Source organism: Podarcis raffonei, chromosome 7 (assembly GCF_027172205.1).
Source record: "Podarcis raffonei isolate rPodRaf1 chromosome 7, rPodRaf1.pri, whole genome shotgun sequence".
Classification (NCBI taxonomy): domain Eukaryota; kingdom Metazoa; phylum Chordata; class Lepidosauria; order Squamata; family Lacertidae; genus Podarcis; species Podarcis raffonei.
Window position 1 is genome coordinate 11,715,823 of NC_070608.1, and position 23,209 is coordinate 11,739,031.

General features: G+C 45.8%; 1 protein-coding gene across 2 annotated transcripts in view; it reads left to right on the forward strand.

Annotated features, from left to right (window-relative positions):
• ADCY8 (adenylate cyclase 8) overlaps positions 1-23,209 on the forward strand; it is a 124,351-nt gene that overhangs the window by 95,361 nt on the left and 5,781 nt on the right. For both annotated transcript variants that reach the window (XM_053395289.1, XM_053395290.1), the window contains 6 exons: positions 420-621; positions 1,904-1,993; positions 2,970-3,142; positions 9,754-9,835; positions 13,647-13,805; positions 15,380-15,526. In XM_053395289.1, coding sequence (XP_053251264.1) covers positions 420-621; positions 1,904-1,993; positions 2,970-3,142; positions 9,754-9,835; positions 13,647-13,805; positions 15,380-15,526 — 853 coding nt within the window. The remainder of the gene's footprint in view (positions 1-419; positions 622-1,903; positions 1,994-2,969; positions 3,143-9,753; positions 9,836-13,646; positions 13,806-15,379; positions 15,527-23,209) is intronic.

Consider the following 23,209-nt stretch of genomic DNA (forward strand, 5'->3'; position numbering starts at 1 on the left):
TCCCGGGCCACAGGGAGGCTAGGCTGGCCTCGACCAGAGCCAGGGCTTTTTCGGCCATGGCCCCGATCTGGTGGAACGCTCTGTCACAAGAGACTAGGGCCCTGCGGGACTTGTCATCTTTCCACAGGGCCTGCAAGACAGAGCTGTTCCACCAGGCCTTTGGCCAAGGCACGGTCTGACCCCCTCCTTTGGTAATCCTCACAAAACTCTAGCCCAATGGTTGCCATGAATTTGATTTTGAATTGATTTTAAAATGAATTGATTTTAGAATGTTGTGTTACTTTTATTGTTGTTAGCCACTCTGAGCCCGGCTTTGGCTGGGGAGGGTGGGATATAAATAATTTTTTTTTAATTATTTTATTATTCCTCTTTCAAGACATGGATTCTCACGATATCCTCTTTTTCCTCCCCTTCCTCAGGATGGTACCCATGATCATCCAGTTTTCCATCCTGATTATGCTGCACTCGGCTCTCGTCTTAATCACAACTGCGGAGGATTATAAATGCTTGCCTCTCGTCCTCCGGAAAACGTGCTGCTGGATCAACGAGACTTACTTGGCCCGGAACGTCATCATCTTTGCCTCGATTATGATTAATTTCCTGGGAGCCATCATCAACATCGTAAGCCCCCAAGGGGGTCGGGAAGGGTCTGGAGATGGGCAGAGGGCAGGGCAGGCCTGGGGGAGAGGAAGAAGATTTATGAATTATTTCAACGGATATGTTTTTGTTTTGTTTTTTCAGCCGCAGGAGCTTCTAATGCATGTGTACAAGGGAGGATTTTAATGTTGTCACAGAGACAAGTCAGAGCTGTCGAATATCAGGGGAAATCAGTCTGCTGTAGTGTGGGATTACATGGAGCTTGATTTGTCCCTTGTGAAGATAATCTTTTTTAAAAGGAAAAGAAAATCCTCCTGCTTTATTCTGCTCAGTATATGTTGCTATTTCCAGCTACATATAGACTCATACTGGAGGGTTGAATTAAAAAAAAATTCCACTGAAAACAGTTCATGTCCATGTGGAGATGGCAGTATCAAATCAGTAGCTCGTGTACTGCTAGACTGTACTCATTATAAAGATTTGAGGAGTGAGGTTATTACTTACCCCTCTTCTACTATTCATATCAGGTCGCTTGTCCTTTCTTTTGGCAGATTAAGATAACCAAGCAACAGCAAAAACTGCAAATTTTTTAGCAGGGGCAATTAGAATAAGATCTATTATTTGATTAACTTTCTAACATTTTCTTTTTAAGAAAAGAAATCAAAAGAAAACCTATTGGCTCATATGTTTGATCTGCAGCTGAAGGAACGTGTATGAATTCTGTCATTTGTATTGATGTAAAAGTATTTTGTAGGGATGCGGGTGGTCTAAACCACAGAGCCTAGGACTTGCCGAACAGAAGGTTGGCAGTTTGAATCCCCGCAATGGGGTGAGCTCCCATTGCTCGGTCCCTGCTCCTGCCGACCTAGCAGTTCGAAAGCACGTCAAGTGCAAGTAGATAAATAGGTACCGCTCCGGCGGGAAGGTAAACGGCGTTTCCGTGCGCTGCTCTGGTTCGCCAGAAGCGGCTTAGTCATGCTGGCCACATGACCCGGAAGCTGTACACCAGCTCCCTTGGCCAATAAAGCAAGATGAGCGCCACAACCCCAGAGTCGGCCACGACTGGACCTAATGGTCAGGGGTCCCTTTATCTTTACCTTTTAAGCTACTTTGAGGGATTTTTGATAGGCAGAAAAGGGACCTATCAACTAAAATACACATACACACACAAGGTAATATCCCTTGTCAATGTTGAACCATCAGATGTTACCCAAAGCCAGTATTTAATCACTCTCATATGGCTGACGCATAAATGACTTGATTTTTTGCAATAAAAATTCTTCTTCTTCTCCTTCTGTGTCCACAGCTATGGTGTGATTTTGACAAACCGATGCCCTTTAAGAACCAGACTTTCAACTCTTCTGTGTATTTGACGGACCTTTGCTCCTACCCAGAGGTAATTCTGAGCAGACTGTTTTAGAAAGGCAGAGCATTTATTCACAACTAACCTTCCCATTCGAAGGCTCTGCAAGAGAGTGCTTATGCAATAGAGACTGTCACTGCCAAGGCCTCCCTCCACCCCACCCCCTGGTCACTGAAGTCAGCGACCACTTTGCATGTAGAATATCTCAGATAGGACTGGGAAATGCGCCCCCTGGCTAAAAATCCTGGAGAGCTGTTGCTACTCATTGAGCTACATCTAACTCAATCACATTGGTTGTTCTTGTTTTGTGTGGAGGTCCCCAAGCCACCCCTCAAATAATTCACAAATCACACGTAATTTTAGTTTAAGGTTTTTGGCACTATTTTGGCCACAACTTTATTAAAATACATAATCTGTGGGTGGTTGCTTAGGCATTGGTTATGACTATCTGTCCTCCCGCCTGGGACAGAACTGACTATCCGAACTCCCTCGGAAGCCAGTGAAGGGAAAGACAATGTTGGGGATCAGTTGAGCTGAGCGACAGTCCCTCACCGCTCACCCAACCAGCTCCCCAAGGCTTGCCAGCCCTGGTCCCATTTCAAGGATTGGACGAAATTGTGGCAAGCCCAGGATTCCTTTAACGGAATTCCCTTCAGCGCAATTGAAGGGGCAGGCACAGCCTATCCTGATCCCTCCACCAGCAATTTTTATAACCAATGCCTAACCGCAACCTTACAAGTTGCGACGAATTGCTAAGTAGTAGGCAAAAACCAAGTGGCACCAGCAAATCAGCCAAATGGATAAAATTCCTACTAGGCCCCTGCCCCAACGGCAGACGACCCCATGACAAGCATAGCAAGGTCAACTGGATCAAAGGGCGAGCGAGCGGGTGATCCGATGCACTCTGCGAAAGAGAAAGCAAAAGCAGTGTGCCCCCAATATTTAAAGCCTTTGGTCCCACCCACCCTGGAAGCTGAAACGAATTCCTATCCCAATCTCCTTTCCAAAGTATTTTGTCTTCACCGGAATCCTGGCGATGGTGACCTGCGCCGTCTTCCTCCGTCTCAATTCCGTCCTCAAGCTCGCGGTGCTGCTCATTATGATTGCCATCTACTGCTTCCTGACAGAGACCATTTACGCTTCGCTGTTCCTGCGATACGACGACATCAATCACAATGGAGAGTAAGTGTTTAACGCAGCTTTAAACGCCTGCAGCCGGGATATTTGATGACATTGAATTACCCCTCTTCCTTCTATAATCAACTAAAATCTGCCCTTATGGGGCACACAAGAGCCCTTATAGAGTCCTTTGTAGGTTCTCCATCGGTCGGAGAAAACAACAGAGGCCAACCAGAGAATATTGAGAAGCAAAGCAGCTCGTAAGCCTGATCTTTATTGAACTGTTGCAACAGGGTGTCCCCTTCACACACAAGAGGAGGACCCTGAACCAAGGTGTGCCCACCCTTATATAGACATTTTAAATTGCCAGCCCTGGAGTCCAAGACCACCCCAGAAATATCATACATACATCACAGAAGGGGTGTAGCTCAAGACCACCCCCCAGACACATCATACCTACATCACAGAAAGGGCGGTCTACAACAGAAATCTGAGTGCATTGTTTACCTCCTGTCTGGCAGGTTACCTGTTAATGCTTACTTGATTGGGTACCCTGGGGAGCCTGGCCAGTCTTTTGTAATGATAAATACAGGTCACAGGCTCACCCTATTCATACACAGACATACCCTTAAGACAGGATTTGTGAATGAAAAGACAGTGGGGAGGTTTTTCCATTTACCTTCACCTTGCAGAGAAATCATTTGGTCAGTTTGGGAGTCAAAATGGTTTCAGGACTGTTTTCCTGTGCTGCTTCAGACATGTGGTTTATATATTTATGTATGTGTTTGCTTGGTACATTTATGAACATTTATTATATATATATATATATATATATATATATATATATGACCTTAAATTTTTTATTTCACCTCCATAATGCACCGGAGCACAGGGTTTGAATGCAGAATGTCCTGGGTTCAATCCCTGGCATGTCCAGTTAGAGCTGGAAAAGCTTCAGAGCTGCTGCCTGTCCGTGTAGACAGTACTGAGCTAGATGGACCTATGGGATGACTTGGTTTAAGATACTGTATTTTTTGCTCTATAAGACTCACTTTTTCCCTCCTAAAAAGTAAGGGGAAATGTGTGTGTGTGTGTTATGGAGAGAATGCAGGCTGCGCAGCTATCCCAGAAGCCAGAACAGCAAGAGGGATCGCTGCTTTCGCTGCGCAGTGATCCCTCTTGCTGTTCTGGCTTCTGGGATTCAGAATAAATTTTTTCTTGTTTTCCTCCTCCAAGAACTAGGTACGTCTTATAGTCTGGTGCGTCTTATAGAGCGAAAAATACGATAGTTTCCTATGTTTCAGTATACGGTACAGTTTGGGCAGTGTACTTTGCAATAGATCCAAGAACAGGCCTTTGTACCTTGGCGTGAGTTTGGGTCCCAACTATTGAAAGCGGAATTGGGGGTTCTGCAACAACTTTGGGGGACAACATGCAAGTCGTGCTTGGGAATATTTACACTTTGCAGTGAATTTCAATCAGGAGTTGAGCCTCCTGGCTTAAGAAACATAACATTTGTTTTGCTGTGTCAGATCAAAGCTCCATGAAAATGGTGTTAGGAGCAAACCTGCCCAATATGTTACTAATTACATAAAGTGTTCGTCAAGACAGTAGCAATCTTGTAAGTATGTTGGACTAGATTTGCTCCCCACTTCCAAAATAAAATAAATAGAATTTTGGGGCCTTGGGGGGGGAAGCAATTTTCTTCTTTCTGAGATGTCTCTTTTTCATGTTGCATGATTCATTTATTTTTTGGTCCACGACTATACATGCCTTAGGTTTTTTTCACTTTTCTCATTGTCTTGACTTAGCACTAGTTTCTACATTCAGCTTTTTCTTGAGGAAACTACTGCAGGTGGGGAGCCCTCATTTTGACTGCTTCCCTTGCCCCAAACTTCCTGCTATTGGAAATCTAGCATGTCAGGGAGAAGGGCTCAACTTAGGTTTATCCCTGACAAGCTAGCTTTCTACACTCAGGGATTTTCTCTACTAGGGTCATTTCAAGTCTGGAATACCCTCTTCTTCCCCCTGACCCTCTCCAGCACTCGTGAACATATTGTGCTGACTGAAGTGCTGCAGTTCAGGGGAAGGGGGGGGGAAAGCTTTGCCATTTCTGCTGGGTATATAAACAGATCCTTACACAACATCCTTTCATTTCTTCAAATAACGAAAGTAAAAATAGCCTTGAGAAATAGAGAGCCTTGCCCGAGTCATCTCATATCTAGACAAGATAATTCCTTAGTGGTGCTGGGAATATATCATCAGCTGGGAAACGGATTCATCAGAAATGAAAGAGGGTGTCCTTATTATGGATCCACAAATAGGAAAGCAATACCACGGATGGTTTGAGGTGTCAATCTTTTACTCCTATTACTGTCAAAAAATGCAGCTCTCTTGTCAGTTGCCAGCTAGGCTGTCGCATGGAAATGAGGATGGGGTTCAGGCATCAGGTGTGAATGTCTGAGAGAAGCTAAAGCTGTATTTTCCTCCCCCTCTCACTTTTCTGAACGCAGAAAAGTGAGGGCAGAACGAGAAATTGCCTTAATTATGTAGCAGGCAGCTTCAAGCCTTGCTTTTCCTGAGATAATCACAAGCAGAAGGGAACCCAATTCTTTCTGGGAAGGCAATGTGTAAGAAGGGGGGGCTTATCTGTTCACACCCCCCCCCGCAATCCTCACTCCCCTGCCCCTCTCACAGGTAGGAGCCTCACAAACACAGCCTCCTGAGGAATTGAAGACTACAAAACCCACGATGGAGTGTGACTGTCAATGAAACACTCATGCACAAGAATTGTAGAGTCCTGCATGGAACTACCTGGGGCCTTTAATATAAGGTTACCAGATTCTTTTTCAGTGAATCCGTGGGACACGGGTGGCGCTGTAGGTTAAACCACAGAGCCTAGGACTTGCCGATCAGAAGGTCGGCGGATCAAATCCCCGTGACGGGGTGAGCTCCCGTTGCTCTGTCCCTGTTCCTGCCCACCTAGCAGTTCAAAAGCATGTCAAAGTGCAAGTAGATAAATAGGTACCGCTCCAGCGGGAAGGTAAACGGCGTTTCCGTGCGCTGCTCTGGTTCACCAGAAGCGGCTTAGTCATGCTGGCCAGATGACCAAGAAGCTGTATGCCGGCTCCCTTGGCCAATAAAGCAAGATGAGCGCCGCAACCCCAGAGTCGGTCACGACTGGACCTAATGGTCAGGGGTCCCTTTACCTTTACCAGATTTTTTTTCAATGAATCCAGGGACACTTTAGTTAATTAATTAATTACCGTATTTTTTGCTCTATAAGACTCACTTTTTCCCTCCTAAAAAGTAAGGGGAAATGTGTGTGCGTCTTATGGAGTGAATGCAGGCTGCGCAGCTATCCCAGAAGCCAGAACAGCAAGAGGGATTGCTGCTTTCATTGCACAGCGATCCCGCTTGCTGTTCTGGCTTCTGAGATTCAGAATATTTTTTTTCTTGTTTTCCTCCTCCAAAAACTAGGTGCGTCTTGTGGTTTGGTGCATCTTATAGAGCGAAAAATACGGTAATCACTCCACATTCGGGATGTTGATGCTGCAGCAATGGTGGTGGCAGAGGGGCCACCGTCGCCTTGACCTCAACCGCCACATTTCGCCTCCCTCCAAGGCTTCTATCGCCTTTCTCCATGAGCCTGGGCAGCGCCTGAGTTCTTCGGTTGGGGGGGGGGAGCAGTGCACAGTGGGTCAGGCATGGGGAAGGTGGAGAAGGAGGGCCGAGACCAGCGGCAGTGATGAGGCTTGGGCAGTGCAATGCCTCCCTTTCCATCGGAGCAGCCCTGAAATATACTCATAGTCGAGTGCGGTTTTCATGCTCTTTATTTAGCTCATAGTAGTGAGGAATGGAAGTTCCCCCGAAATGTCTGCTTTGTATACATTATTTACACAATGGGCCCTACGTGATTGGCTAATTCTGGGATTCTCCTGTAAGCCAATCAGATTGTGGATTCACTTCCACCTGGAGTTGGATTGGGTGGCTCCAGTGGACCATCCGACTGCTGCATTCTGAATCCTATTGTTCTAGGACCAATCCAACTGCTGCATTCTGAATCCTATTGTTCTAGGACCAATCAGACTGCTGTATTCTGAATCCTATTGTTCTAGGAGCAATCAGACTGCTGCATTCTGAATCCTATTGTTCTAGGACCAATCCGACTGCTGTATTCTGAATCCTATTGTTCTAGGAGCAATCAGACTGCTGCATTCTGAATCCTATTGTTCTAGGACCAATCCGACTGCTGCATTCTGAATCCTATTGTTCTAGGACCAATCCGACTGCTGTATTCTGAATCCTATTGTTCTAGGACCAATCCGACTGCTGCATTCTGAATCCTATTGTTCTAGGACCAATCCGACTGCTGCATTCTGAATCCTATTGTTCTAGGACCAATCAGACTGCTGTATTCTGAATCCTATTGTTCTAGGACCAATCCGACTGCTGCATTCTGAATCCTATTGTTCTAGGAGCAATCAGACTGCTGTATTCTGAATCCTATTGTTCTAGGAGCAATCAGACTGCTGTATTCTGAATCCTATTGTTCTAGGACTAATCAGACCACTGCATTTTGGATCCTATTCAACTCAGTACATATCAAGCCCCAATCCCATTCCTACTTGTGTGCAAGCAGGAGGGGGCAGGGATCCCTCAGCTGGGAAGCGAGGCTTCACACTGCCTTTCGGAGGGAAGGTGGAGGCAGCCCAGAAACTGCATCTTAGACCCTCTGCACCACCATCATATGGGGACTTCTGAGCAGCTACTGAAGCCAGTCAGAGCCAACTGCTCCGGGCTGCTGAGACTGCCACTGCTGCATTTCCCAGGGACATTACATGAAATCCAGGGACATTCCAGGGATGGAATTTGTATGGGGACTTATTCGCAAATATGGGGACTGTCCCGGGGAAATGGAGACGTCTGATGTTAAATAGTGGGTGAACAGGGGTTTTCTGCTTGGCAGGGGGTTGGACTCGATGGCCCTTGTGGTCTCTTCCAACTCTATGATTCTATGATTCTATGATTCTATATCAGACGACACAGCGATTCTTCAAACAGCTCTTGTTTATTCACAGGCCGGAACAGAACTGAACTGAAGGGTTCAGCCAGCCTGCTTATATAGAGCTCCACTACCATGCAACTGTAACAATTTTCTGTAACTATCCAATCACTGAACGTCACTTTCAATCCCTTATTTGCATATGTGGACCTAAGTGAAAACTATCTACAGTATCCCCCTGCTGGCCCAGGGTGAGAACTTCAGTACATAATATCTGGTAACCCTACTTTAATATTGATAGGACATTTGATGCAAACCACTTGGAGGTTTTGAGGATTAAATGACATAATGGCACCAGTGGGGGTTACTCCCCTAAAGCTCCTATGCATACCTAGTCCAGGAACATGGCCGGATATAGGTTTGATGAGGCCCTAAGCTACTGACGGCAATGGGACGCTTTATATGTCCGGCTGTCCTTTATCAACAACAAATTGTTGCTGCTTTTGTGTTGAATATATGCTATATGGTAATTTATGGACGGGGACGCGGGTGGCGCGGGGACGCGGGTGGCGCTGTGGGTAAAACCTCAGTGCCTAGGGCTTGCCGATTGCATGGTCGGTGGTTCGAATCCCCGCGGCGGGGTGAGCTCCCGTCTTTCGGTCCCAGCTCCTGCCCACCTAGCAGTTCGAAAGCACCCTTAAGTGCAAGTAGATAAATAGGTACCGCTTTATAGCGGGAAGGTAAATGACGTTTCCGTGTGCTGCGCTGGTGCTGGCTCGCCAGAGCAGCTTCGTCACGCTGGCCACGTGAACCGGAAGTGTCTCCGGACAGTGCTGGCCCCCGGCCTCTTAAGTGAGATGGGCACACAACCCTAGAGTCGGACACGACTGGCCCGTACGGGCAGGGGTACCTTTACCTTTAATTTATGGACCTCATAGGTATCTCAAGCCGTTTGCCCATGTTGCCATGCAACCAGTCCATGCATAATGTAGGCACCCTATATATAGAAATGAGCAAGCCAGTAATATTTTAGGGAGCATGGTAGCAGGCAGGGCCCATGACTTATATCACACGAGCCTCCACAACACAAAACACTGTTGCTGTATGTAGGTTTTGTTTTATTAGTTTTTTATCTTATATTTTGGAAATGTACATCCAGGTTTTTTCCTTTAATTTTTTGGGGGACCCCCCAAGAGAATGGGGCCCTAAGCTATAGCTTGTTGAGCTTATATGTAAATCGAGCACTGTGCAGGAATCTCTGTTCTCGCCACAGTGGAGGAACGAAGAGATCAGCTTTGCGCGCTGCCTTCCCAGTAAGAATTGGGCTCCCCTGCGTTTGGTGGTGGTGTTTTGTTTTATTATGCATTTTGTGTTCTCATTTTGTATTTTTATATTGCCGACTGCCCTGTGATCTTTGGATGAAGGGTAGGGTACGAATTTAATAACTAATAATAGCAATAATGCAAGATATGTAACTTCATGCTATGCAGTTAAGCAGACAATGGGTTTGGCCCTGGCAGCCTTAGTTCAAGATAGATGCTTCCACTGTGATAAAGGTTAACTTTTTTCCTGCGCTTGGACCCTACACAGTAGGTCTTTTATTTTATTTCTTTGTATTTGAACCTTTGCGATTCCTACTCTTTCTTTTTTCCCCCCACCTTTTTTCTAGCACAGACTTTCTGGGGACAAAGGAAGCCTCCTTGCTCCTCATGGCCATGTTTCTGCTTGCTGTATTTTACCACGGCCAACAGGTAAGGCAAAGGGTTATTCTTTATTTCACATTCTCCCCAAAAGTGGAAAATATCCACAGTGGCTCCATAGCAATTACCTTCCGACTAATGGCTGCCATTTGGAGCAAATAATGAAATATCAACCAGGAGAATTTTATGACCTTCAATAATTGGATGTCTAATTAACCTTAAAGAAAGACTGATTAGGGAGGAAAAGTATCCTTCTCTATGCAGTTTTGTTCTCTCTCTCTATTTCTCTCTCTATAATCTAGGTCAGGGGTCAGCAAACTTACTGACTCGGGCCAGTGTCTCCAGTGTCGATCGCGCGACGGGCCAGAGGGCGGGGGCATGCGTGCCCATATGCGTGCGCACACACTATTTCCAGCGCACTTCTGGGTCAGAGGAGCATCGGAAATAGCTTGTGCGCATGTGCACAGGCCTTCTCCGACCCAGATGTGCACCGAAAATAATGCTTGCACATGCGCACAAGCTATATCCGGTGCTCCTCCGACCTGGAAGTGGGCAGCCGCGCACCGGTAAGAGCGGGCGGCGGGGGTCGCCATGGGCCAGATAAACAAGTCCTGATCTAGGTTCTCAGTTTTCCAACTGTCTTTCCCAGCATTGCAACACATTCCAAATTAATCAAATCCCAAAGCAGAGGTGGATGTAAATAGTCTTTATTGTGAGACACAATTTGGGGGGGGGGGGGTTATCTGTGCCCCAGATGTTGAGTTCAGCAGAGACAGGGTAATTTATCCCAGTGGTGTCTCTTTGCATCACTTTGTTAAGGCAGGGGTGTGGTGCCCACAATCTACACACACTGCCTCCTTGGTCATGAAGTTGTGATGCCGGTTGCTTTCCTCTCCCTTGAAAAGTGCGTAGAGATGAAGGAGGAAGTTAGAAGACTGACACTCTTCCCCACTTCCTGTTTCAGATCTATATGCTTGCCAAGACTCAGATGAATTCTACTTAAATCTAGCATCTTTCCAGATCCCTTGGAAGTGTGTGCATGTGTGTGTTTCTCTCTCCCTCTTTTCCCTTGGAAGGGCTGATCTTGGAGAGAAAGGAGAGAAGTGACCAGAGAGTTGTTGTTGTTTAGTTGTTTAGTCGTGTCCGACTCTTCGTGACCCCATGGACCAGAGCACGCCAGGCACTCCTGTCCTCCACTGCCTCCCGCAGTTTGGTCAAACTCATGCTGGTAGCTTCGAGAACACTGTCCAACCATCTCGTCCTCTGTCGTCCCCTTCTCCTTGTGCCCTCCATCTTTCCCAGCATCAGGGTCTTTTCCAGGGAGTCTTCTCTTCTCATGAGGTGGCCAAAGTATTGGAGCCTCAGCTTCAGGATCTGTCCTTCCAGAGAGTGGCATCCAAATGTCAAAAATCCAAATGTGCCCAGGAGCCTAAAAGAATTAGCAGCCCCTGCGCTAATGGGTGGTGACCATTCACTCTTGTGGGAAAGGATGAAGCACTATGCTTAAGGACAATTAGGAAGATAGTCTTCTTGATACTTTCCCCTCTGGCTGCTTTTTCTGTTCTAAATCACATGCATGTTGTTGTTGTTGAGCTGACGTATGTAAAACAGCTCGGGGGCCGAGTCTCCTAGATCATCATGCCAAATTCAGATATTGTTGGACTGTAAGACCCATCAGCCCCAGCCATGATCAAGGATGATGAGAGCTGTAGTCCAACAACATCCAGAAGGTAGCATGTTGAAGAGGACTGTGCTACACAATCATCCATCCAGGCATTTTTCAGTCTCCAGGCGGCTCTGAGCTTCAGATGCTGAGCTGTGCCATGTACCTGCAAGCCATTCTGTGATCCAGAAAGGGTTCTTTCTGGAAGGTGAAGGTTAGCAAGTGCTTGGGACAGCAAGAGCAGAATCATATCCATAATCCAATACAGTGGTACCTCTGGATGTGAACGGTATCCGTTCTGGAGTCCCGTTCACATCCTGAAGCAAACGTAAGACATGACTGTGCGTCTGCGCATGCACGGGTCACATTTCGTCGCTTCCGCGCTTGCGCATGATGTCGTTTTGAGCGTCTGCGCATGCGCGAGCGGTGAAACCCGGAAGTAACGCACCCCATTACTTCCGGGTCGCCGCGGAGCGCAACCCACAAATATTTAAGCTGAAGTGTATTCATCCCAAGATATGACTGTAATCCACAGTGCCGTAGGGTCGCCACCTGCCCTGTATAACAGGATTGTCCTGTATTTCTACATAAAATGCTACATCCTGTATTGATAGAGTTTTGTCCTGTATTTCAAGTCTTCTCTCTCTCTCTCTCTCTCTCTCTCTCTCTCTCTCTCTCTCTCTCTCTCTCTCTCTGCCAAGTTAGGGATCCTCTCCAAATGCATGTGTTTGAAAGGTGTGTGAAAGGTCATATATTTAAGCTCTGGGTTTTTAGGCACAGAGAGATTTACAAACTCATGAGTATGTGTGTGCGTGACAAATTCCAGAAGGACCATTCAGCTAGGCTGCAGTAGATTGTAATGGATTGCTTTGAAGTCATTTCAGCACCAGATTTGGAGTGGGGTGGGGAATGTCTCCCAGCCAACCCACCCTGTCCTGTATTTTGCTAGAATAAAGTTCTAGCAAACCCTGCACCACTGGGGATTAACAGCAAGCAAGCAAAAAATACTTCCCATTCTTGAGCTATAGTCCACCAGCAATTCTTTGTGAAGAGTCCGCATCTCCGCTCCTTTTTGTTCAAGGCCCAATCCGAACGCTAAGCAGGCATGCCTTTAACTTAATTTGTCTTGGGAAAACCTGAAATGACCAAGACTGTTTGCTCCTAATAAGGTTTCTCCTAGATACATATCTCACATAGTCAATATGTCTGGAGGATGAGTTCTGCTAAGCCCCAAATTTGAAATAACAATAATAAAAAAGAGTTCCATTAGCCGTCCTTGGCATTAGTATAAATCAGATGCTTTTGGAGCAGAGACTTGACGCAACATAAAAGCAACGATTTCTGGAGCTGAATACAATATGCCCTTACAATAATTTCATTGAGCTCTGGCTTTCAGAGTTATGTTAAAACAGCATTAAAAGGAAAGGCAGCCCATCAATCTGCTAGGAGTATTTGTTCCGTGCAAAAAAAAAGAAAGAAAAAAGGAAAACAAGTAAACTTCAGTTTAAACAAGGGCAGAGCAGGTGTATTTTCTTTTTCCTTTTTTTAAGTTATCTTTGTTGCGTTTTTTAAAAATTACATAGGAAGCATGAATTTAACATTACATCCAAGTATCCAAAAATAAAAATAAAAATTACAGAAAAAGTAAAAATATATAAAAGAAAAGGTGGGGATGATAAATAAATAAATAAATAAACGAAAAAGGATTAGTCCAGTACACAAAATTGTTCAAAGGGTACAAACAATAGTTTGAATATTCTATAAGCCAGGTTCTCAGAAAGAAATACATTTGTGATCCTTCTTTCCTTTCTTTCTTTACATTCACTTTCTTCTGTCCTGGAAAACTAGTTTGAATCCCTGCTGTATTAGTTGATTTCCCTCTGTTTGCTACCAGCAATATATCACAGCTTCTATAGCCTACATATAGTAGAGGTATTGAAATGAGAGTCGTCAGGGATCTGCAGTTAAAAGCAGAAGTTGGCAAATGTGTCCTCTTTTTTGCTCTTCAAAATATGGCAACCCTACCTAGTCTACCTCACAGGTCTGTTGTGAGGATGAAATGCGGAAGGGAAGGCCCATCTCCAAGTGAGACTGGGGTCTGATTCACGGTGCCTGACTTACATGCATTGGCTCATGTAATTAAAACCCTAAGTGGCTTAACATTTAATTCATTTCCCCTTCCTCTCCTCACCTCTGCAGCTTGAATACACAGCCAGGTTGGACTTCCTGTGGCGTGGCCAAGCCAAAGAAGAAATCAACGAGATGAAGGAGTTAAGAGAGCACAACGAAAACATGCTGCGCAATATCCTTCCGAGCCATGTTGCCCGTCACTTCTTGGAAAAGGACCGAGATAATGAAGTATGTAATATTTTGGCTCTGGTTTCACCTAAGAATGGCCAGTGTTTTAAAATATTGTACAGATGGGACTTCTCTTGTGATTGCCTTCACAGCTAGTGAAATTCCTGCTGCTGAAGAGACAAGCTGCTGAAAAGGGCAATAAAATGCCCCCTGCCTTATTTTCATCGCCTGCAAATTGAGGGGCATGCACAGGGCAAATATGTTAGCCAGGTGACCAAGAACATTCAACCCATAGTTTGTTTTGAAACTACGGTTTAATGCGACTTGGGAACCAGGCCATTGTTATGCTAAGCTACATCTGTTCTCGCTGTGCAGAGAGCACTCTCTGCATAGTTTGCCATTTATGCCTGTTATTTTCAGACTCTGATCTCTTAGCATAATAATCCCTTTCCTCTCTCTCTCAGCCTCTTTCATTATCATGCCTGCTGAAGATTTGTGAATCAGCTCACTGGCTTTTTCGTGCTTTAATGCAGAAAATGCTCATCTACGTAATATGTGAGCTTCAGTGCTCTCCAGGAAAGGGGAATGGAAGAGTGAACACTTTTTCATGCATAATCCCTAAGCTAGTGGGGGGCTCCCAACAGAATATTAACAACGCAATAAAACAAACATTAAAAACTGCCCTAAACAGGGCTGCCTTCAGATGTCTTCTAAAAGTCAGATACTTGTTTATTTCCTTGACATCTGGATGCTGTTTAGTTGAAATTCCTGCACTGCAGGGGGTTGGGCTCGATGTCCCTTGGGATCTACGATTTTATGATTCTATGATATACAATGGTAGATAAAGGACTCAGCTACATTAGTCAAAATACAGCGTTATAAATGCATTGTAACACTGTGACACCTGATGGCGCTGTGAGCTGAAATCACAACTCAATGATATTTTCAATTGTGAGCTTTACAACGGTTTTTTGTTGTTGTTGTTGTTTTGGCAGAGTGTTTCTTATAGCTGTTTACATCTATCCCTAGTATGCAAGGCTGGCCTCTGGCAACTGGCTTTGGCTGCCATGAAAGGGCTGCAAGGTTTAATGTATGTAAGATGTGTTTGATTTATTTAGAAGCCACCAATATAGCAAGGCCACTTGATACAAGCAAGAGCCTGCATGTGTGGACCACTTGTCTCGCAGTGGCAAAAGTACAACTAGCAATCATATAGCTTCTAGCACAGCACATTACTACAACAGGCAGAAAAACCATTAAGTAGTCAGCCAAGAACCTCTGCAATTTTCAAGTGGTCCAGTGTATGTATATGTCAAGTCTGGGAACTACTAGTTCTAATGTATTTTTAATATTTTGTTGGAAGCTGCCCAGAGTATAAATAAATTATTATTATTATTATTATTATTATTATTATTATTATTATTATTATTATTATTGATCTACCTCTAGGGTTAATTGATGAGCAAGTATCAGACACCTGTCCTTCCTCTTGCTCACAAGATGCACAAAACTCTATGGCGTGTTAACTGCAGGCAATGAAACTCGCTGCACTCCCCCTTCAGTCTGCTACCTACAATATTTCACTTTCCTACATTTTTCTTCTCTCTGTCCTTTTGCTCTTCGTCTATCCCTAGGAACTGTATTCTCAGTCCTACGACGCTGTCGGCGTCATGTTTGCTTCCATCCCGGGCTTTGCCGACTTCTATTCCCAGACTGAAATGAACAACCAAGGAGTGGAATGTCTGCGTCTGCTGAACGAAATCATTGCAGACTTCGATGAGGTAATTTCGCAGCCCTTGATGGCGTTTTTGGGCGTGTGTGTGCGCGCGCACAGTGGAATGAAATTTAAGAAAACAGGCGGTCAGGGTCGGGAGGCCTGGCATTTGCACCAGCTCAGTCATTACATTAGTTTAACCTCCATGCAGTGATTTCTGCTGCTTTTATTTCAATCTATATGGTAATGTGCTGAGGGGGGTTGGGGAGGCGGGGGTTGATAATGAGTTCTCGGTTAATGATTGGCCGAGCTGCCCTGGTGGCACAGAAGGCAGGTGAAAGATTTCCTCACTCCGATTGGCTCAGCTGCTCTCCTCCGAAAGGACTCTCATTGCCATTGGCTCAGTCGCATGCATCCTACGGAACAGACAGAAGGGCAGAGGAAAGAAAAAGTCGAGGGCTTTGGAAAGAAGGCAGCAGCCCAAGAAAGCAGAACAGCAGGGGAAGCTGGGATATTTGGGAAGCGAAGGTTGGAAAAGAAGCCGTAAGAGAAGGATATGTGAGAGGGAGAGCCGGAAGAAAAAATATGCAAGCAGGAGACCCAAAGTGGAGGAAGTCTGTATATTAATTTGAAATCAAATTGTAGAGATGGGATCCCCAAAGGTCCTCTAGACCACCCCCCTGCAGTGCAGAAATCACAACTAAAGAATCCCTGACACATAGCCTAACCTTTGGCTGCCAGACTCCAGTGATGTAAATATATACAGTGGTACCTCCAGTTGCGGACGGGATCCATTCCAGAGCTCCGGTCAAATCCCGAGGTTTCCACAACCAGGGGGACCGCTTCTGCGCATGCGTGCGGTGCGGTAGAGCACTTCTGCGTATGCGCGCTCGCCAAAACTCTCCCGGGTTTGCCACTTTCGCAACCTGAAGTTTACGTTACCCAAGGGCAACGTAAGCTGAGGTGCTACTGTGTGTATATATATATATATAGTCGGGGGCGGGGGAAGTATTTGGTCCCCTGCTAAGTTTGCCCTCTGATGAAGAAATGACCAGTCCATAATTTTAATGGTAGGTTTATTGTAGCTGTGAGAGACAGAATAACAACAGGAAAACCCTGACTTTTGTCTTCTGGGTTTCTGGGGTTTTTCCTGTTGTTATTCTGTCTCTCAAAGCTACAATAAACCTACCATGAAAATTATGGACTGGTCATTTCTTCGTCAGAGGGCAAATGGTCAAATTTAGCAGGCGATCAGAAACTTTTCCCCCCTCACTGTATATAGCACCAAACACAACTGCTTATTCTGGTAACAATGAGGCAAGGGAGATGACTCTTTGGCAAACCAAGGGCCGCATTCCCTTCCCGGCAACTCTGCAGGGGCCACGGATCAGTAGTGGACAGGGATAGACGTGGACAGCGCAACAAATGTAAATTTCACCTTGTGCAATTGGCTAGTTTCCATACATGCCCCTCTCTGACCTCCATCCAGGCTAGTAAGAAGCATCAGCAGGGCCATCTTTAGCAGATGCGGCACCGGGGTGCAAATATCCACTCTGCGCCCCCAAATTACCATGGGGGGTGAAGCTGCGCACTGCCAGCCATGGGAAAGGGTGCGCAACTTTCCCCCATGCTGCTGTGGGAGAGGCTTGGGGGGGAAGCTGCATCCCCTCCAGCCATATGTTTGACAGGGAGCAGCTGGCAGGCGTGCAGCGAAAGGGGAGGCCGCCGGCAAAGCCGCGCATCTCCCCCACTCACTGGGGCGCTCCTGAGAGGCTGGCACCCTGGCGCAACGAACCACTAAGCCGTATGAGAAAGACGGCTCTGAGCATCAGAAGAGCTCAAGGGTGCATTCTAGCCAGGGCAGAAGCAGGGCAGGGAGAGGTTATGTGGCCTGGGGCCCCCCCCAGGGGCCAGATAGAGAGACCTAAGGGGCCGCATTTCACCAACTTTTCTTGATTTTTTGAGTTTCTCCCTCATTGGGCTCCCCCTCATGGATTCTGGGCTGCTGTGTGTCTTGGTTGTTGTTGTCGTTTAGTCGTTTAGTCGTGTCTGACTCTTCGTGACCCCAAGGACCAGAGCACGCCAGACACTCCTGTCTTCCACTGCCTCCCGCAGTTTGGTCAAACTCATGTTTGTAGCTTTGAGAACACTGTTCAACCATCTCGTCCTCTGTCGTCCCCTTCTCCTTGTGCCCTCAAGCTTTCCCAACATCAGGGTCTTTTCTAGGGAGTCTTCTCTTCTCATGAGGTGGCCAAAGTACTGGAGCCTCAGCTTCAGGATCTCTCCTTTCAGTGAGCACTCAGGGCTGATTTCCTTAAGAATGGATGGGTTTGATCTTCTTGCAGTCCATGGGACTCTCAAGAGTCTCCTCCAGCACCATAATTCAAAAACATCAATTCTTCGGAGATCAGCCTTCTTTATGGTCCAGCTCTCACTTCCATACATCACTACTGGGAAAACCATAGCATTAACTATACGGACCTTTGTTGGCAAGGTGATGTCTCTACTTTTTAAGATGCTGTCTGTGTCTTGGTTACATGTGCACAAACGTCAGGAAATGCAGATCAAAGGATGTATCAAGAGACAAGCGTGCCAACTACTTGAAAGTGCAATTCCTCGGGAAAGCCAGCGAGCCATTTCAGACTGTAGAGATGGGATGGTTGTTCCAGCTTGGCTCTGCACACTCTGGAGCCTCTACCTGGGCATCCTTGCCAGCTTGCCATTTCAAGCTGAAGGAAATAATGTTCCCTGAAACTCTCTCTCTCCCCCTCATTTCAAGGTGACATTTTGAGCAATTGTACAAATCTGTATAGATCGACAAGCCGAGGGCATGACAGAGGTAGCCTTTAAGACGGGAACGTTCAATAGCTTGTGTTGTAATGCAGCTCAGAGACATTTCAAAGAGGTGTTCAGCTTTTCAAACACTGCCGGCAATCCTCTCCCACTGTGTCCATCGATATAAAAACTCAATTTTATGCCCAGGTTCCTGTCCAAGCTATCGGTGTATTTATTAATGGCTTTGTTTTTCGCGCTGCAGCTGGAGCAAAACAGCATGCTTTAGAAATGAAACAGGGCCCGTCATATCCAACAATATTAGTAATTATATTAAATAATCATGAAGTGCCTTTTGCATGGGCTTTAAGGTGAAATGCAAACAGATAACAAAAACAGCTAAAATAGTTTTTTTAAAATAGTGCAAAGAACAACTGGAAATAGTGTTCATTCTGCATTGTTTTTAAATCTAAGACAAAAACAACTGCAATTGCTTCAGGAGGAGGTACAGGCGAGGGCCTCCCCTCATATCTCTGTGGGGAGGCTGTTCCACAGAACAGGGTCAGTCACGTTGAAGGACCTACTCTGAGTTACTGTGATATTTTGGGGGGACTTCAAGAAGAAAATCTCTTGCAGAATGCAGCTGCCTACTGGATATTTAAGGGGTATGGTGACTTCTCAAGTTACCTGGTCCTGATCTGGCCCTTATTCCATTTGAGCACTGTTAACGGAGAAATCTGAGGGCTCCCTTGGACAAAAATATAAGGACACCAGCCAGGAATACCAGAGCAAAACAGCAGCCAGTAGGCTTGGTCTTTATTGAAGACTGTGCGACAGGACTCCCACCTGCCACAAGGTGGAACAAAATGGAAGCCCCGAACAAAAGAGCCCCCAACTTTTATTAGCTGCTAATCCCCATGTTACACCCCCCCCAAACTACATCACTAATACATCATGATTACATCATGAAAGGGGAGGTCTAGTGGCAGTAATCTGAGCATCCTGGACCCTGCCCCATGGTTCTCCTTGCCCTCCACCAAACACCCATCAAGTGTAACAAAAGAGATATTTACATTTCCCTGTTACCCAGCCAAGTTAACCACACCCTTTTGTCTTCATCTGGGTTTATTATTTCTGGAACGGCTACCTGCCTGGCACTCAGGTATCAGGATGCCAGGAATTATCACTCAGGCAAAGCTGAGTAGCTGAGCTCACATATCTATATGAATTTCTGAAGTTTTCCCAGTGAGCCAGTACATAATTACATTTATCAGTGAATTGTTACATTTGGTATCGTGCAGCAAAGGCCCTTTGAATAGATAGGAAGAAACTGTGATGAAGTGTTTTGTGGGGACAAATCACAAAAGTCACAAAAGCGATTGTTCTGGTTTTGGTAGTGGGCTGCATGTGCATGATATCTGCTGGAGGGGCAACCCCCATCCCCAACCTATTATAAATTCCTGCAACAGCACATAAGCGCAACACTGGCTAGGATTTTCCCATGGTGCCAAGAAAGTCAGAAAGCATCAGCCTCATTGAGAAACTTAACCTTCTATTCTTGCACTGATCGCTTAATTTATAAAGGATCCAATTAGGGGTGACTCCCGACATCATTAGGTATATATAACGATCAGTTTGGGAAGCAAGAGGAGGTGATGCAGTCCTTTGCCAGTTGTTAATCTGTTTTTGATTTGGAGACACAGTTGATTGACTTCCACCAGAAGCCTCTTTCAGCAGGCTTAAATGAAGGAAAGGAGCTGAGACAGTTCAATTAAGTGCCGCAGCTGTGACCTCGCACAGCGAATGAAGGGTCTGGCCTTATGTTCCTGAGCCAATAAGAACATAAGGATAGTATGGGGGGGTCAAGCCAGTGGTCCATCTAAGCCAGCATCCTCTTCCAGATGCCTACAGGGAACCAGCAACAACAACAACAACAACAACAACAACAACAACAACAACAACAACAATAATAATGTATTATTTATACCCTGCCCATCTGGCTGAGTTTCCCCAGCCACTCTGAATGGTTTCCAATCAAGTGTTAAAAACAACACAGCATTAAATATTAAAAACTTCCCTAAACAGGGCTGCCTTCAGATGTCTTTTAAAAAGAAGATAAGTGCTTATTTCTTTCACATCTGAAGGGAGGGCATTCCACAGGGCAGGTGCCACTACCAAGAAGGCCCTCTGCCTGGTTCCCTATAACCTCACTTCTCGCAATGAGGGAACCACCAGAAGGCCCTCGGAGCTGGACCTCAGTGTCCAGGCTGAATGATGGAGGTGGAGATGCTCCTTCAGGTATACAGGACCGAGGCCGTTTAGGGCTTTAAAGGTCAGCACCAACACTTTGAACTGTGCTCGGAAATGTACTGGGAGCCAATGCAGATCTCTCAGGACCGGTGTTATGTGGTCCCGGCGGCCATTCCCAGTCACCAGTCTAGCTGCCACATTCTGGACCCAAGCACAAGCCCACCCTCCCCTTCTGCAGTTTCCAGCAACTTATATCCAGAACCATTTGTTGCTTCCCCAAAAAATGGGAGATGGTTGTTGCACCCAGGTCCTGCTTGTGAACTTCCCATAGATATCTGGCTGGCCACTGTGAGATAAGGACGCTCAGCTAAATGGGACTTTGGCCTGATCCAGCTGGGCTTCTGTTTGCGTGGCAAGTGCCCCCCCAACCCCCCAGGTGGAAATAATGGCACATGACACAATTATTAAGGTTACTGGGCTAAAAAAGGCCACAACTTTATTGGTTACAGGTGATGAGCTGTATTGGCTTAGGCATTGGTCCTAACTGACTACAGTGGTACCTCGGGTTACATACGCTTCAGGTTACAGACTCTGCTAACCCAGAAATAGTACCTCGGGTTAAGAACTTTGCTTCAGGATGAGAACAGAAATTGCATGGCACAGCAGCAGCAGGAGGCCCCATTAGTTAAAGTGGTGCTTCAGTTAAGAACAGTTTCAGGTTAAGTACAGACCTCCAGAACGAATTAAGTTCTCAACCCGAGGTACCACTGTATATCCGACTTCAGCCCGTCCGCTCGAAGTCCGGGAAGGGTTAACCACCAAGAGGGGGAGTCCTGCTGATGCACATCAACTAGGACCCGCCCCGCGATCACCGCTAGGAGGCGTGCCTTAGGCCCTAACCTCCCTAGGCTTCGGACAGGGCCACGCCCCCCAGAATCCTTTAATGGACTACCCTTCAATATGTGGGGCAGGTGATGCATCCTGCCTTTATAGGGCAGGCCACGCCCCCAAGCCAGCCGATTGGCCGGCCGGGGGGTGACGCAGCCGGGAACCCCCCCAATCACACGGGGGGGCTGGCCTCCATCCACCACGCACATGGATGGGCCGTGAAGCCCGCAACCCCACCTCCTCCTTAGGTCAGAAGTGGCTTTCTTAAGAATCAAACAGTGCGATTCCTCTCCCTCCCTTTCTTCACACCCTCTCTCTCAAACTCACACGCAGTCATCACCAGTTTTGCTCTCATTTATCTGTTGAGCTTATCCCATCTCATCTTAATTGCTCCATTTCCTCCTCTTTCCCGCAGCGCAGGTAATACCAATATTGATATTGTCATGAAATGCTTTAAGTTTTTCGCCCCATTACAGGGATCATTTCTCACTCCTTTCAATCTTGCAAAGATTTGTGTGCAGGGAGTGTGAAATCAAACTGCTTTACACGGCATCTAGTATCCTGGTGCAAAATGCAAATTATGGTCGTTGCAACATTTATTATTATTATTATTATTATTATTATTATTATTATTATTAAAGACTTAGGGGGGAATTAAGCCTCATTTGCAGGGCATGTCAAGTTTCCAAGCAGTCTGTAGATTTGTGCCATTCTGCAAAGCGCACTTTAAGAAGCCCAGGTCCTGCATTCTGGGCATGGCTGCAGTGACCTTGAGTGCAGACAGGACTGCGGTGTCATGCCAACAGAAGATTTTGAAGCACAGTTTGGATTTACAGAATGCGTAGCAAACAGCGTACCCTCTAGTCATCAATTGCTGTAGGGTGCAGAGATGAAGAACTGATCAAGAGAATCATAAAAATGCAATCTTTCACTTCATGCGAAATCAGAGTGTTGTGTTGCGTTTTTCCCAAACATGGGAGGTGGCATATGCGAAGCTTGAATCCCTACAAAACTCAAGCCAGAAACCCCTCTGCTACCATAGGAACACAAAGTGAAAGCCTTAGCTGATGACTTGGTATTAACAATAGAAGAACCATTAATTAGTGCCAAGGAAGTATTAGAAGAGATAGAACAATTCGGACATGTAGCAGGTTTTAAACTGAACAAAAAGAAAACTAAAATGATAGTTAAAAATATGAATCAGGACTTGGGAAATGATATATAATGAGATTTTTACTTGGCAATGTAGATTAATAGACAGGATTGTAAGTTGTTTTTATATGCGATGACGTCAGCAAGAATATTATTGGCACAAAAATGGAAGCAAGAAGAATTACCGACGAAAGAAGAATGGAGGATGAAATTGATGGACTATGCAGAACTTGATAAATTAACTGGAAGGATTCGAAACCTGCAGAATCAGAGATTCTTAGAAGATTGGAGTAAATATACAAACTATTTGGAAAGTAATTGTACTGAACAGATTGCGCTAGTAGGACTGCAAGAAGTTTTATAAGGAGGATTATTCGAAATATTGCAGGGAAGACTATGAGGAGAATTATTAGTCACCGGTAATGACAATTATCTCTTGAGAGTCCCATGGACTGCAAGAAGATCAAACCTCTCCATTCTTAAGGAAATCAACCCTGAGTGCTCACTGGAAGGACAGATCCTGAAGCTGAGGCTCCAATACTTTGGCCACCTCATGAGAAGAGAAGACTCCCTGGAAAAGACCCTGATGTTGGGAAAGATGGAGGGCACAAGGAGAAGGGGACGACAGAGGATGAGATGGTTGGATGGTGTTCTTGAAGCTACCAGCATGAGTTTGATCAAACTGCGG